The 17,853-nt window shown below is 36.5% G+C and overlaps 1 protein-coding gene and 1 long non-coding RNA gene across 3 annotated transcripts in view; one reads left to right on the plus strand and one right to left on the minus strand.

The window, feature by feature from the left end:
• kif20a (kinesin family member 20A) overlaps positions 1-17,853 on the minus strand; it is a 47,395-nt gene that overhangs the window by 2,494 nt on the left and 27,048 nt on the right. The window contains exons 10-18 of one of the 2 annotated variants that reach the window (XR_015519479.1): positions 16,368-16,436; positions 16,075-16,218; positions 15,820-15,988; positions 13,832-13,981; positions 11,380-11,519; positions 11,167-11,269; positions 7,084-7,333; positions 5,459-5,550; positions 108-3,334 (exon numbers count right to left, since the gene is read on the minus strand). Coding sequence is in view for 1 of the 2 variants with exons in the window: in NM_001161470.2 (NP_001154942.2) it covers positions 3,197-3,334; positions 5,459-5,550; positions 7,084-7,333; positions 11,167-11,269; positions 11,380-11,519; positions 13,832-13,981; positions 15,820-15,988; positions 16,075-16,218; positions 16,368-16,436 (1,255 nt within the window). In the remaining variant the exon portion in view is untranslated. 2 annotated transcript variants of the gene reach the window in all.
• Positions 10,861-13,922, plus strand: LOC147838922 (uncharacterized). Its single transcript, XR_015520658.1, has 2 exons — positions 10,861-12,665; positions 12,724-13,922. It is a non-coding gene; the product is annotated as an uncharacterized LOC147838922 (long non-coding RNA).

Raw genomic sequence — 17,853 nt, forward strand, 5'->3', positions numbered from 1 at the left:
AAAATAAGACTGTTAAGAGAACATTCTATTTATTCGCCTCCAAAATTGATTCGGTCTGTCCAGCGATTCATTATGCCCGACTCTTAACTTTTTAGGGTGGGACAAGCGACATTACAGTCACCAAAGTGTTACATTAAATTAGTCATTATTACAATTAAAATAAGACGTTTAATATCTAAAGTTAGGCTAGAATGCTTTTAAACATTAGGCTTTGGAGAGTGTTAACAAATGAACCGAGACGGTGTCCATAGATAAATAAGTGTCAGTGCAAAAAAACAATAAAATACAATAAGAAAATGCCAGATGGTACAGCACTCTGCCCACGATTATGTTTAAGTTGAAATTAGTTTAAATTAGAACGCACGTGTCTTTGATTCAATAATAAAAATGGTAATTATTATTATTATTATTATAATTGTTGTTGTAAATATTTTGTGTTTAATTTTCTGTGTAGATTGCAGCAGCACAACCGAACAACATTGCTTCAAGTGTTTAACATTTATTGGTCCATAAAATCTCCTCATTGGCTTGGCTTTCACCTGCAGTGACTTTCACCAATTTTATTATTTCTTTGCTATTAAGGCTATTTGTGTTATCGCTTGGTTACTCTTCTTGCTATGAGGACTAGTGCCTACTGAGGAATTAGTTAGACCAGAGGTGCGTTTCTGAAAACCATCATTAACTAAGGTTGCAAATTCCGTCGTTATAACGAGATAAGTTTTCTTTTTTTTTCCGTTGATGCCCAGATTGCTTTTTTGTTCTTCACCTTGCGGTTCAGTAATTTTCAAATAGAAATTAAGGCTTGTTGCCATTGACTGCCACTATATGTTAAAGCGCAAGAAATATTTTTTGTAAAGTTTTTGTTGTAGGAATATCAATGTAGGCCATACAGCATTAAAACAAAACCAGAGTAAGTAAAGAATGACTGCATTTTCTGTTCCTGTAAGCATACTCAAAATCAGATCGAAGATAAACTAGCGCTCATGATCAGTGAATTCATGTAAACCAAAGATCTCAAACTCAGTCTCTGGGGGGGCTGCGGCACTGCACAGTTTAGCTTCAACCACCTCCAACTCACACCTGCTTAATACTCTTGAACACCTTGATTAATTGGATCAGGGGTCTGTTTCAGTAAGGAGGTTCGACTAACTCGGGAGTTTAAACTTGAACTCTGAGTTGACTTACAGAGAGATTAAAAACTCAGTTTTCAATTTCAGAACAGCTGATCTGAGATCAAGTCTGAATAGACTGATTCAGAGTTAAGTGCACACACCATGACTATAAAAAGGCATTATCAATGGAGCTCAAATATTATGAGTCGCCATGGCAACATCTAGAAAAAAAAAAGAGATCAGCATTTCTTTCTCCAGCTGAACTTGATGTGCTCATACAAAGATATAGCAAATATGACCATATATTTAAAAAAGCAACACCACTGCATCAGTGAAACAAAGACAGTTAGCATGGGAAAACAGCTGCTCAAGTTAACGCAAAGGTTTACATTTAAAGTATTTAAATATTTATATTTAATGTAATGTGTGACGTTTATTGACGTTTCACTTGAAAAAGTGGGGAATTGGCCGTAATTTTGAAGTTATTTCAGATATAATTGCATTAAATTACATAAAATAGGCTACTGCATAGTTTTTACAACAGCTTTGACAAAACAAGAATGCAGGTAACCCTAACTCAATGTTCAGTGGAAATGTTTCATTTAAGGTTTCCACTTTTACACACGTTGATCATTTGAATATCTAAAATAGAGTTTGAATACATTTTAAAGTGCACTTGTGTGTCTGCCTTTATTATTGATCAAGTGGTAAAGGTTGATGTGACATTAAGAATGTAAGCCGTACTACAAAATAGTTTTTAGAACGAGTTAATATGTTTCCATCCAAAAGTGTGAATTAAATTTATGCGCAGAACTGGAATATCACATAAAAGATGTACGAATAAAGCAGTCAAAGAGAACAAAATCATCACTTCCTGATTAAGTGGCGCCAAATATCAACTGTAAAAACAGAATTTATTGCAGTAGAAGAAGCTGTGTGAAACTTTTCTTTATTTAATAAATGACTTCAGAAGACTATGCCGAACTGCAAAAAACATGTGATGGCGTTTGAAGCTACGAGACGCGTAGAACAGGATCTTGACAGTTTTGGAGGTCATTAATAATATAATAACAGATTCAGGCATTTAAGAATGACCAAAACAACATTTCAGATGTGTTACAGTGTGCTCAGCCTCCTGGTTTATCTATTCATACACATGTTCATTTACAAATGATCTCTTATTCCAGTATGTGCATGAATAAAGGTCATGTGATTTTGTTATATGTTTGGTAAAAGGGTTTCCATCTGAGTTTATGTGCATCTTTTGTTACCGAATAAAAAGTTTATCCTACTCAGTTATGCGCATATGTTTTTTATGCGCATTTTCAAAATGTATTTGCATCTTGGCGTTTCCATCCACCAATCTTTAATGCACAGTTCCAAAATGCACATTAAAATAGGTGGGTGGAAACGTCATAAGGCTAAGACGAGAAATACCACGTCTGTTAAAAAAAGGGGAGGATTCCGACAGAAAGTCAGAGTTTAGAGAATAAAACCTGCTCCTGATAGGTTAGGTTTACTGAGCAAGTTACCACGGTACCAGAGTTATCTCTCTTTCAGAAACAGGCTTGACTTACTCTGCTTTCTCGAGTTTGACAAACCTGCCATTTTGAAACGAAAAACCCAGAGTTTCTCTCATTTCAGGGTTAACATACTCTGAGTTTTCACTTAACCTCCTCTCTGAAATGAGGCCCAGGTGTGCTTGATTAGGGTTGGAGCAAAACTGTGCAGAGCTGCAGCCCTCCAGGATTCGAGTTTGAGACCATTAATGTAAACAGATGGGTAAGGAACATTAATGGGACATGGTGATGGCTTATTTTGACAAAACGTATAAATATATTCCTCAGAGAAACAGTGTTGCAAAAAGTATGCAAATATAGTTTTCCTTCCACCTCATAGTTCCATTTACTAAAAGTTTTGCAAAAGAATAAAAGTTTCTCAGAGAAAGGAAAAAAAGATTAGTGTAGAAGTATGTAAAGCACAGAATTACATAACACATAATAAACATTTTATAACTAACCATGTCCTCAAAGAGGAAAAAAACTGAAAGTTGTGTTCATATATGGTGTATTTGCATTGATTACCTGTTTGGCGAGTTTACTGTCTGCTGAAGAGAGAGCGTGACGAAGCTTTTCTCCATCTGTGTTGCGGCAGCAGGCTCTTTCTCCTGACTGCAGCTTAATGCCCAGCAACTGAAGCTCCATCCGCAGCTGCTTCAGGTTCTACAAACCAAACAAACACACAATTTCCATATAGACCATTTTGTGGGATGTAAGCAATAACAATGGTCCTACTCTATTTCCAGTTTTATATTATTAATTTCCATAGCTTATGAAAATCCAAAAGGGTCCACATATTGATAAGAAATGTTAACGAGGCTGTCATGAAATATTTTTTATGACTGAATCATCTCGTTACAGTTCTGAAATAGTTTGATGACAAGCAAGAACTGTTCATATACCAATGATATCGCCATATTGAAATGGTCTACATGAGCTACTCAGTTTCTCCATTCAATATATGGTTTGGCCAGAAAAGTATATCCTGTAACATAATAAGCTATGTAGGAAAGTATAACAATAATTGTTTGCGTGGATTGATGTGATCAAGCTAAAATTGGCGATCGTAAAGATTTTATCCCCATTGGTGTTTAGTTGTAATACTTTTTCCTTAATTGCTCAGATTAATAGTGGCAGACCGCAGACATATTATTTGCTCATATGACATAAATATGAGGGATTTATACTGATATGAATTCATTTCAATTGCACCAGATTACACTATGGACTAGCTTGCATTCAAAATTGCTCAATATATTTGGTCTATGCATAATTTATATATCTCATCTTTGCATGTACCACACATGCTCACCTGTAAAGCAAGGTATGCTCAAATAATGCATTTCTATACGTATACTTGTGCCTGCTGCTTACAATAGCACTACTGTGCGGTCATGGCATCAGTGGTAAAATGGCAACTCGACTCATTTACTGACAATAAAATTTTACTTGCTTGTGTGTGTTTTTAATCAGTGTAATTTGAGTTGGGTTCCACTGAGTGATATCATACGGTATGCTTTTATAGCCGTTTTCACTGTTAAAGGGTACCTAATGGCCCGTTTCCAATGAGAGGTACGGTTCGGTAAGTTTTTATGGCCGCTTCCACTGTCAAAAGGTACCTAAAAGCGAATTGTACCGTACCACTTTTTGGTCACCCTTTGCAAAGGGTACCTAGCATGAAAAAAAGGTACCAAAAGGTGGAGCAGCTGAACCCTATTGGTTTGCAAAGATATGTCACTCGCAGAAGCTGGAGAATGAAAACAAAGCAAGTCGAAAACACAGCCGAGACATTACACCGTAACAATATAAACATATAATAACAAGCTATGGTTGACCAAAGATAAAACAAATCTTGTCGTCGTCTTGATGAATAGCCACAAAGCCAAGAAGAACAAAATCTGTCGTATCCTGTTGTTGTTTAACGAGCCTGTCTAAAAGTCCCAGTGGTTTCACTTTCTCCAGAGAGCTCGCCGCGTGTCTATATTTGAAATAACGAACTTCTTGAACTCATATTAATAAAGATTTGATATCTAATCTTTTCAGAAGCGGACACACGCGAGAGTGAAGTGCGAAAAAACAGAGAAAAAGCTGGAAAAAAACAGCAACATAAAACATGAACAAACTGCCATCTTTAATTCTTATCACCTTTTGGACTATTATGAACTCGGAATGGCGGAATTACTTTTTAACAGAGGTTACATGTGCTGCTGAAGACTAAAGACACAGATGAGCCGTTTACACTGACTGAAGGCTGTATGTTGAGTGTTGTTTTTGAACCCAAATAAATGCTAAATGTATGCTGTGTGTAGTTTTGCTGTAATTGGTAACATATCAGAGACTGTAAGGGTCTGTATGTGTTTATATATACATGTTGCATTTATTTATTTTATATAATTGCAGACGTTACAGTAGGCTACTTCGTCATTGATCTGCAGTTATAATCAAATCATGTTTATGGAACAGTTAGTAATGAACATTTATACACAAGTATTTATGTGTATAAAGCATCTGTTTTTGAGAAATGCTTCTCATATGATATGTGAATGACCTGTACGACTTTACGGTAACATTTTCTCAAGTAAAAATGACGTCGTCTGAAACTCTGTCGTACCCACCAAAAGGGTACCCTTTTGGCAGTGGAAACCCAAGTCTAATAAAGGTGACCTGTACCAGACTGTACCTCTCAGTGGAAACAGGCCAAAAAAGACCAAATTTAAAGACACGAAAAATCCCAATGGTCATGATTCAATCAGTAAAACAACTTTTAAAATCAATGAGAAGACTGACCCTCTGACCCTCCTCCAGTTTCCGCTCAGCTGTAGTTGTCAGGGTTCCCGTAACGCCCATCGATGGGAGGTTGTCCTGGAAACGCTTCAATTCTAATAAAAAAATGGTACATATAGCAGTTAAAACACAAATAGGCAAATAAATTGACAAAAATTTTTAACTTAAAAATCATTTAAAAAAATGTTTAAAGAAATAATTAAATATTAGTTGCCAGAAGCTTGCATGTATCAATTGCTATGTTTCCATCCACCTTTTTAATGCACATAAAACGATTGATGGAAATGCCATGATGCGCATCAACTTTAATAATACGCATAGTTATGCGCATACGTTTTTCTTAGTAGGATATCGAATAATTAGTTTAAAATTAAACTATGATGGAAACACTTTTACTGATCAAATTCCAGCATGCACATTAAAAGTCATGTGATTTTGTTATGAGATCATGTGACGATAAAAATGTGTGTGAATGGACAAACCAGCCAGCTGAGCGCATTGTAAAACATCTGAAATGTTGTTTTCAGTAAACCATTTCAGTATTAGTGTAATTATTATTAATGACCTTCAGAATTGTCAAGAGTGTCTGTGCTCGACGTCTTACGCCACCGCTCGTTCATTACGTGTCGGCATTGTAATCTGATGCGAAGTCATTTATTAAACAAACAAACAAACAAACAAAAAAAAAAGGTTTGCAGCTTTTCCTGTAGCAGTAAATTCTGTTTTTATTGTTGATATTTGATGCCAGTTAATCAGGAAGTGACGATTTTGTCCTCTTTGACTTGTTGGACGAAATTTTATTTGCATGTCTTTTATGCGACATACCAGTTTTGCGCATAAATTTCACATTTATGGATGGAAACATAGCTATTTAACTCTTGCCCTATTATTGGAGTATTTCATGAAATTACAAAGTTAGGACAATAATACAAAAGCATCAATAAATACAGGAATCACTTTAGGTTTCAACCGAAAACATTGGTGAGATCTAACTTCCAGTATATTTACTAAATATTAATGTCAGAAACTAATCCAAAATTAAAACATTATTCATATACTGAATAAAAATCTAAAAGGTCTAGCTAATTCACCAGGTTGGCGCTAGGCATGGGACGATTCTGGAACTATTTTCAAGGTATACTGTAGTTTGGAAATTTCAAGATCTTTAAACCACCAACATTTTCTGTAATACCATTCCTAAGGTATGTGTACGATTTTTATTAACATTTTTTTTTAGGACAACAGTATCTTCAGCAGAAAAGCTATCTAAAGATGCCATTTAAAATTGTAAAGAAATCAGTGTTTTTAAAACAAATGAAGTCAATAATTCATTTCAATTATTTAGCCTGACATGTTTATTGCTCCAAAGTATTATAAATCTTAAAAAAAAAAAAAAAAAAAGTGATATGTGAAATGTGACTATTTGCTCATGTATGCAGGTATGTACAATCATATGGTGTAAAACAGATTAAGAATGTGCATAATATAATGAATAGAAAGGGTAGAGTGAGGTGAGGGGCTCAATTAGTTTCTATTTTTCACATTTTCTTAAATTGTGTTGTTGAATAAAATGTTAATAAAAGATCAGGAAAAAAAGAAACTATTTCATCATCACATACAACACGTACCAAGTGTTTTGAGGCGCAGTTCTGTTTGCTTCAGGTCTAGTTCGGCTCTGCAATTTTCCAGCTCTGCTTTACACCGAAAGAGCTCTATACTCTCATGATCTGCATCTCGTTTGTGAGTTGAAGCCAAGCGTTGTGAACGACGCAGACCACCGTCATCATTCAGAGGTGGGAAAATGGCAGCCGGGGCAGTATTACCTGCTTCCTTTTCCTTAAGAGCAGCAGTAAGTTCTCTGATCTCATCATCTCGCTCCTTTGAAAAATTATAAAAACCAAAAAATATTAGAAAAAAAAAAAAAAAAAATCACATCTTTCTGCATGTCTTGCATAAACAGCGCTTAAGAGACAGTTCACCTACAAATGAAAATGCACTTACTATTTGCTCACCCTCAAGTTGTTCCAAAAACAAAGGAAGGTAGTTTGAAGAAAGCTGAACACCTGTTTCCATTGACATCCTTAGTAGCAAAAACAAATGCTATGGAAATCAATGGTTACAGATTACCAGCTTTCTTCAAAATGTCTTCCTTTGTGGTCAACACTAAAAAGAAAGTCATACAGGTTTGGAACAAGCGAGGGAAAATAAATGACAATTTATATTTGTGTGAACTATCCCTTAAAGCCATTTAAGTTCTCTTATATGTTGTGTACATATGAAGAGGTTTCCAAAACATAATTACTTGTCTATGCAATAATACGTTTAAGGCTAGCTTCCTTACCTGTATATAAAAAAAGGTTTTAGTATAAAACAAGACTATGAATACTGCAGGATACAGGACATTAGTTTAAATTATAAAAAATATTATTTATAAATTATATATTATAGATAGTTTATGCTGCTTTGTGCTCCATTTTGCTGGTAGTTAAATTGATTTTCCACAATGAAACAAAATTTGTGTGATTCTTTCCTTTTATTACCTTCCAACTTATTGACCATGACTTTGTATTGTTTCAAGTGCAAAGTTTAAAATCATATGAAAACTGAAAAATATGTGTAAAAGTTTACTGTTGATAAAATGTGCTTATTTTATCAGCTTGTCAGTGTGTCTCTCTCACTCCATCTATCCACATACACAAACTGAAACTTATAGGCCACTTTATTAAGTACACCTTAATAGTAATAGGTCGGACCCCGTTTTGCCTTCAGAACTGCCTTGATCCTTCATGGCATAGATTCAACAAGATACTGGAAATATTCCTCAGATTTTGCTCCATATTGACATGATATCATCCGGCTTTTGCTGCAGATTTGTCGGCTGCACATTCATGATGCAAATCTCCCATTCCACCACAAAACAGCGGTGCTCTTTTGGATTGAGATCTTGTGACTGTGGAGGACATTTGAGTACAGTGAACTTGTTGTCATGTTCGAGAAACCAGTCTGAGATGATTTACGCTTTATGACATGACGCGTTATCCTGCTGGAAGTAGCCATCAGATGATTGCCATAAAGGGATGGACATGGTCAGCAACAATACTCAGGTAGGCTGTGGCCTTGACACAATTCGCAATTGGTACTAATGGGTCCAAAGTGTTCCAAAAAAATATCCCCCACACCATTACACCACTACCATCAGCCTGAACCATTGATACAAGACTGGATGGATCTATGCTTTCATGTTGTTGATGTCAAATTCTGACCCTACCATCCGAATGTCGCAGCAGAAATCGAGACTCATAAGACCAGGCAAAGTTTTTTTCAATCTTGTACTGTCCAAATTTGGTGAGCCTCTGCAAATTGTAGCCTCAGTTTCCTGTTCTTAGATGACAGGAGTGGCACCCGGTTTGGTCTTCTGCTGCTGTAGCCCATCTGCTTCAAGGTTCAAGGTGTTGTTCATTCAGAGATGCTCTTTTGCATACCTCAGTTGTAACGAGTGATTATTTGAGTTACTGTTGCCTTTCTATCAACTCAAACCAGTCTGACATCAACAAGGCGTTTGCATCCACAGAACTGCCACTTACTGTATAAATTTTCTTTTTCTGACCATTCTCTCTAAACCCTAAAGAGATGGTTGTGTGTGAAAATCCTAATAGATCAGCAGTTTCTGAAATACTCAGACCAGCCTGTCTTGTCAACAACCATGCCATGTTCAGTCACCTTTCTTCCCCATTCAGATGCTCACTTTGAACTACAGCAGATCGTCTTGACCATGTCTCCATGCCTAAATGCACTGAGTTGCTGCTGTTTGGCTGATTAGAAATTTGTGTCAACATGCAGTTGGACAGGTGTACCTAATAAAGTGGCCAATGACTGTACATAAACACACATGCTAGACGTTCTGTCTGCTGTAAGTTTTGTCAGCCTAAAAATTGTATACTCCATTGATGATCTAGCTTTTGCTGATTTAATTATAGACAATTAATTGTTACTATAATAACCCTACCAGAAGAGACTTCAAACTAAACAAATGACTAATTATTCATTCATTTTCTTGTCGGCTTAGTCCCTTTATTAATCCAGGGTCGCCACAGCGGAATGAACCGCCAACTTATCCAGCAAGTTTTTCGCAGCAGATGCCCTTCCAGCCGTAACCCATCTCTGGGAAACATCCACACACACATTCGCACACTCTCTACAGTCAATTTAGCCTACCCACTTCACCTGTACCGCATGTCTTTGGACTGTGGGGGAAACCGGAGCACCTGGAGGAAACCCACGCGAAGGCAGGGAGAACATGCAAACTCCACACAGAAACGCCAACTGAGCCGAGGTTCGAACCAGCGACCTTCTTGCTGTGAGGCGACAGCACTACCTACTGCGCCACTGCCTCACCCATGACAGTAATTAATCTGATGAAAAGGATGCCTATAACTAGGGCTGCACGATTTTGGAAAAAAATGCAATATTTAGTTTTTCTGCGATTTACATTATGGCATAAATATAGCTTCATAAGATGACTACATGGAAAGATTTCAGAATTTTACATTGACTGGGATGATTTCTTATGGGTATAGATCTGCATAAAATTTTCAAGATTATCAAAAATATATACATAATAAATTAAAGCACAGATGAAAACAATCAAACAATGATTAAAAATAGATAAACATCGCTTTATGGTTTTCGGTGGAGTCCAACAGTATATAAATCCAATGATCAAATGTGAAATAACACTGTATTTGTTGTATAAATAAACACGATTAATCTTTACTAAAGTGGCAATCTGTATAATTTTTTGTGGCCAAATGGTTTCAATTCATTTGAAATTTATGAAACTGCGTTTGACTATTGCAGATTCACATTGCGATATCGATGCTGAAACGATATATAGTCAAAGACTATAGAACACACAAGACATGTCTATTATAGTTTTGAATGGTAAAAGGTGTAATGGTCAATATGGTAAATAAAGCACCGCCTACTAGTACAGGAGACAATCCTCGATCACTATAGACTGACGTTTCTCCGGGGGAGAAGCTCAGACCAGATGTGTGCTATTTTTAGTTTGGTGGTCAACAAACACAGTGGAATCTCAGCGAATACTTGGTTTAAATGAACGAAGTGCAAAGATTTTTGGTTTTGTAATCCTTATGAAACTAACGCGAGGTACAGTCCGTCCTATCAAACGCACATCACATGACAGCAGCAAGTTCTCAAATGCCCACAAATTTGTAAACAAAGAGTTGCTGTCATTTCTGGAGAAGATTCGCTATTAAGCTATTAAGTTGTGGATTACTTCAGAAGAGCAGCACGATCAGACGATCATTATCCAGAGGATGATAACAAGTAGAACGGCCATAAATGAGAGTGCCGTGATTTTGTTCCTTTTGAGTGTGCATTTTGTTTGATTCAGACGTTTAGAAATGAAACTTACGAGACGGTTATTGTTTATTCTAATTGGTGATTCCAAATATGTAATGTAATCATAAGCTTGGCTAACAGTTTTGAAGAATTTATTGCTTATGCATTCAGACAGAATGCCTGTGCATAATGCCCAAGAGGCGTTTTAAAGATGGCCCCTGAGTGAAATGACTTGCCTTAAAGGGACTTTGATATTGTGCAGCCCTCATGGATACCAGGCGTAAACAGTTTTAGTTTAGTTAGTCAGATTCACAAATAAGGGTTTTGTACTTTCTTCCTTCACTGACCTCTAGCTCTTGGCTGTAATATTTCTTCAAGCTGCTCTTCAGGTTGTTAATTTTGTTCTCACATCTCTTCTCCATCAGATCCCTCTCGCTCTCCAGGGTCTCACTGTACAGCAAGACAGACATTTAAAAACTGCATCAGCTATTTATTAGGACAGTACATATGCATTTCCTCTTAATATAATTTTTTCCTCATTTAAGCACTTAATGAAGCACCTGAAGTCATCCTGCATGCGGCTGATAACCTCCATCATCTCAGTGCAGACCTCCTCTCGAACCTTAGCCTCCAGTTCCTCTTTTTCTTGCCGTTGGCGCAGCACCTCACGCTTTAGAACATCAATGGCCTTCAGCAGTGCCTGTTCAACATTCAAAAAATTTAGATGAACTACAAAACTCACTATTGCTAGAGTTGAAGACAGATCTCCACACTTTTCATACATCTCCTCTGAGACTTTCACATGGAAAAAAGAAATTGTTGTTGTCAAAGGTCCCTTTTGAAACTGGGGTTTGTATCTTATACATCTTATACGTTTCAATCACTTATATTGTTTCACATATGACACTTCAAAATGTGCATTAACACAAGGCAATAGAAACCCAGCTACTCTCATAAATGAAAATAACATCGTAATGGCTTTCTACATGCGTGTTTGAGCACAAAAAAAATTATCATATGGCTATATATAGTCAGGTCCATAAATATTGGGACATAATTCTAACATTTTTGGCTCTATACACCAACACAATGGATTTGTAATAAAATCAACAAGATATGTGATTTAACTGCAGACAAGATGTATTTTAACTGCCGACTGTCAGCTTTAATTTGAGGGTATTTACATTCAAATCAAGTCAACGCTGTAGGCTGTAGGAATTACAACAGTTTGCATATGTGCCTCCCACTTGTTAAGGGACCAAAAGTAATTGGACAGGATAATAATCATAAATTAACCTTTTCACTTTTTAATACTTGGTTGCAAATCCTTTGCAGCCAGTTACAGGCTGAGGTCTGGAATGCAAAGACATCACCAGACGCTGAGTTTCATTCCAGGTAGTGCTCTACCAGGCCTCTACAGCAACTGTCTTTGGTTTCTGCTTGTTTTTGGGGCATTTTCCCTTTAGTTTCATCTTCAGCAAGTGAAATGCATGCTCAAAGCGCATTCAGGTTAGGGGATTAACATGGCCATTGCATAACATTCCACTTCTTTCCCTTCAAAAACTCTTTGGTTGCTTTTGCAGTATGCTTTGAGTCATTATCCATCTGTTCTGTTAAGCGCCATCCAATGAGTTCTGATCCTGCTGCTTTTGTCAGCTGTCACGTTATCAATAAATACAAGAGAACCAGCTCCATTAGAAGCCATAAATGCCCATGATATGTCACTACCACCAACATGCTTCACTGCTTACGATCATGAGCAGGTCCTTTTCTTCTCCATACTCTTCTCATCACTCTGGTACAAGTTAATCTTAAGGCTGGTACACACCAGGACGCTTGTGTTTGCGTTTATAGTCAGCGTTTTACGAGACGTTTTTCCGGATTCAAACCCAAGCGATTTTCAGTGGCTTCAAGCAGAAGAGTATGCCAATATCACTTCTTGATGTTAGCTGGCACTATACAACTTTAAGCTTCTGACACCGCGCTTATAACACAGAAGAAGAGGAAGAGAGGAAGTCCACATGCTTGTTGTTGAATTTACTGGTGACTCGAACAAGCATGGATGGTTCAAGTAGCAGCTCCAGCGATGAAGAAATGATTATTGTTCACAGAGCAATAAGCAGCTCCACGTTCATATTGCCTCTGTTGATCTTCTTCAAAGTGTGCTTGCATTGACAGTTTTGCATTTGCAGCCTCCAAGTGCTGTTTACTGTTACTTCAGCAGCTCCAAAAAAGTGCCAATCTGATTGGTGGAGAAGTCAAAACAAAAAAACGAGCATGAGCTGTTTTTTTTAAATGACGCTTTGGCGTCTAGCATTTTGAGTGTTGGTGTGCACGATCACATTGACTTCCTTTATTTAGTCACAAGGCATTAACTGTTGACGAAAACCGCAAGAAAAAAACGCCTTTGTGTCCACGGGCCTTTAGTCTCATCCGTCTATAGGATGTTGTTCCAGAACTGTGAAGGCTTTTTTAGAACTCTAATCTGGCCTTCCCGTTTTTGAGGACTTGACTGATAATGACAGCTCTTTGCATCTCATCTTAAGAGTTGACAGTAACAGATTGCAAATGCAAATAGCACACTTTAAATTAATTCTGGACCTTTTATCTGCTCATTGTCATTGGGAGGGAACAACACACACTTGGCCATGGAACAGCTAAGAAGCCAATTACTTTTGGACCCTAAACAAGTGGGAGGCACATAAGCAAACTGTTGTAATTCCTACAGCGTACACCTGATTTGGATTCAAATACCCTCAAATTAAAGCTGACAGTCTGCAGTTAAAGTACATCTTGTTTAAAATCCATTGTGTTGGTGTATAGCACCATAATGTTGGAACTGTGTCGATATACTGTGACCAATATTTTTGGACCTGACTGTGTACACTGAAACCACATCTCATCCCTCCTCCCAAATCCAGTGAAGAATAATAACTTTTGGAAATTGTTTGAAACTGCTAATGAGGATTAAGAGTGATTTGAACTACTACAACTGAATTTGACTGGGTTTACCTCAGGATCAAACATGGTGATGTCTCCTTCCTCATCACTCTCCTCCTCATCCTCCTCTAGTAAAGTGGTGTCGTTGGGATGAGTTGGCTGCTCACGGAGCAGGGACAGGATGTATGCAACACGTGTCTTACTGCACGGGCCATGCACCAGCTGAAAGAATAAAAAATTTGTGTTCAGATATAGTTTCAGAGTGACACATTTTTTTAAAAAAGTTTAACTTAAGCACTTTCCAGATGCATTTTACTTTACAAGTATGGCAAACGACATATTTACATCCATTAGGCATCCATGGGCTGGTATAGGGTTTCTACAGGTTTTATAAAGTCAAATTTAAAACTTTTTAAGACCATGATTGAAATTTCAGACTTGCACAAGGCTAAAAGCTAAAGATTTTTTAAATGGCCAATTTAAAACCTTAAAAAAACACATTAAAAACACGCTATTGTAAGGAAGATATTTAAACCATAATAATAAGTAAATAGAATTAATAAATAAGCGTTTCTTAAAACTTTTACAGAAATATATTGCTAGTGATTGTATGGATGTTGGCCTAATTGGGTATAGCTTTACGTTCACATAGGAAAATTAAGACCCATTTAAAATGATTTAAGACCTACAACACAATAGTTTAATGCATTTAAGACCTTTTAAGACCTAAAATTTGTTTTTTGAAATTTAAGACTAAGAACCCGCACAAACCTGAAGATCCTGATAGCATGAACCAGTATGAAACTGGACAAAAATACCACGATTTTACAGTATTGCGATTTCTTTACAATTTGAAAAGGTATCTTTAGATATCTTTCTTTTCTTTGAATATAAAGTAAGCCCCTGCACTGTTCAGGTCGATAGCATGCTTGGATGCTGGTATGTAAAGCGATTTGTATTCAAATGTTTGCTGAAACATGTTAAAAAAACTAAATAAAATAACTGTAAAAAAAAAACTTACATATACCATATGAACGGTATAACAGGAAATGTTAACTTTTCCAAATCGTGGTTAACTAGGGCTAGGCGATAAATATCAGTATCGATATTTATTGACCGAACACCATTAAAGTCCATAGTAAATGGTCAAGGAATCCACGCACACGCGCTTGTCCCTTCAGGTCAGAATAACAACACATGCGAAAATGAGTGCCATATAACCGCAGTGAAAAGATTGTAAATAAAATAGGATGTCGCCAGAATGGCTTTTTGGTTTCTTTTCTTGTGAATCCAAGCACTAGCTCCCCATCTTAAAGATTTTTTTGCATTGGGGTAATATAGTTATTCAACTTCACAACAATAATGATGGTTGGTTCCTTTACTTGAAAGCTCAGATTTGATCATCATAATTTGTGTTTTTGACAAAGTTTGAGGCTTACTGTATGATTATTATTCACACTATAAGTTTTCTTTGATTGTTCAGTATTTATACTTTACTATTACACACACTTTGTAACATTTTATCTAGTTTAAGAGTCTATTTTATTATAAAGAGATTAAGCATTTTATTTAAAAATTTTGCTTTTGACTATTAAAACTATTTGCTTTAGTAATGTTGGTCAAATAAAATGAAGTCGTTAAATAACAAAAATTCCTAATATTCCTAAATTTATTTTAAAAAATGTTCAATAATTATGGATATCTAATGATAAAAGACAGTGATAAAAGATAAAGTGATTTTTTTTTAAATATCACCCAGCCCTACAGTAAACCTTCAAACCGGTTATCATCCCATGCCTAACATACATATGCATACTCCATACTACATTATATCAAATGCCATTTCAAAGTAACCAAGAAAAATTTTAATGGCATGTTTGCCCCAAACCCAATAATAGCAACAATAACATTTGAGCACTTTACCCAAAAGTCTAATTTTGAAAACAATCAATTATGATTTAAGATTTTTCAAATATTTGCAGCACTTATACAAACCCTATAGTTAGCTGTCATGGAAGGAAATTGAAACATATTTATAGAAAAATGAAGAGTATTTTCACCTGTGTGGCAATTGCAGAGAATTTGAGTGCTTGGAGTGTCTCATCATAGGTGGAGGCACAAGGGTTGATGTTCACCACCATGCAAGAGCGCCCATGACCACAAAAGAAACTCTGGAGGACCCTGGTTAACTTGCTGTCTCTGAATGGAACGACCACTGGTGGTCGAGACCTGCGACAGTGTCAGTATAGTGACCTCACTTATCAATAAGATAACTGCTGGACCATCATGATGCTTTCATAAAGTGCAACACTCACTTGTTGGTTTGATTGTGTCTCAGAGCAGTGATGCAGCGGCCTAGTGTCAGCAAAGAGGTGTTGATGTTGTTTGCCTCCTTCATTCTCTCACCATTCTGCTGTGCTTTACAGCGTTCAGACCCAGCCAAATCACATACAGAGAGTCTGTCAGGGAAAAAAAACACACAAACACAAAAATAGCTAAGTATTTTCACTAAAATATGAGAATAGTTATAAAACTTTGAGAGTTATACAGCAATTAATGCAAGCATCTTAATTATGCAATTACAAAAAACAAACAGCAAAGCACTCACTCGCTGATTCTGGTCACCTGTCCCAGTTGTGGCTTGACATGTAGAACACGGATTGTAAAGATACTATGACTAGAGAGGGAAAGAAAACACATAACCAATAATTTTCAATCATATACCAAAAACTATGGAATACACAAGACATGTCACTCATATGGTTTTAAATGGGGAAAAGTGTAATATGGCGGTCAATAGGACGAATACAGTCTGACACTATAGACTTGCGATTGAGTTTCTTCAGATTTTGTGATTTGAAAATTTAGAAATGAATTTAAAAGACAGTTGTTGTTTAATGTTATTGGTGATTCTTAATGTGAAATGTAATAGTAAGCTTGGCAAGCAATTTTGGAGAATTTGATATATCCCATTCAAACAGAACGCCCAAGCATACCGTTCAAGAGGCATTTTAAAGATGACTGCCAACTGAAATTACTTGCCTTAAAGGGAGTTTGGTAATGCCCAGCTTAAACTACTCCCTTATCCCATGTATTAATGTATAAAAAAACAATTTTTAAAAACTGTCACTATTATCAAAGACTATAGAATACACAAGACAGGTCACTCGTGTAGTTTTGAATGGGGAAAAGTGTAATGGTCAATATGGTGAAACAAGCCCCGCCTACTAGCACAGGAGCCAATCGGTGATAACTATAGACTGATGTTTCTCCGGCGGACAAGACGTGTGCTTTTACAACAATTTGGTGGTCAACAAACACACTGGAATCTCAGCAAATACTTGCACAGACACAAGAAATATATCCACAAAGCTTGAAATCTGTACTTTTAAATAAACTTTTTTTTAAAGTGCACTTGATAACAAAAGTTTTTTGTAATTGTAATCTGTATGAAATGTGCGTTTGACAGGACAGACTGTACCTCGCGTTCATCACATGACAACTACTACTCAAACACCCACAAACTTGTAAACAAAGAGTTGTTGTCATTTCTGGAGAAGATTCGCCATCAAGACCAAGTTGTGGATTGCTTCAGTAGACCAGCGCGATCAGACGTTCATTATCCAGGGGATGATAATATGTAGAACGGCCATAAATGAGGTTGGTGTTGCGAGTCAATTTATTTTGAGTGTGTATGCGCATTAGCATTGGCAACCTGAAAATATGCCAGTTTTGTTTGATTCCGATGTTTAGAAAATAAACTTATGAGACAGTTATTGTTTCATTTTATTGGTGATTCCAAATATGTAATGTAATCTTAAGTTTGGCAAACAGTTTTGAAGAATTTGATGTTTCCCCATTTAGACAGAATGCCCGAGCATACTGCTTGAGAAGCATTTCAAAGATGGGCCCCGAGTGATCACAAGTTAACTAGACTTATCGGGCACCTATGGTGAAAAATCTACTTTTTAAGCTACTTGGACAAACATATGTGTATATATAGTGCATAGACCATCATATTGGGATGATATAAACACACCCAGTCCTTTTTTTTTTTCGATTTAACAACATAAAAACGGTGGACCAATTGGAGC

The sequence above is a fragment of the Danio rerio genome, chromosome 21, assembly GCF_052040795.2.
Source record: "Danio rerio strain M-AB ecotype USA chromosome 21, GRCz13ab, whole genome shotgun sequence".
Classification (NCBI taxonomy): Eukaryota; Metazoa; Chordata; class Actinopteri; order Cypriniformes; family Danionidae; genus Danio; species Danio rerio.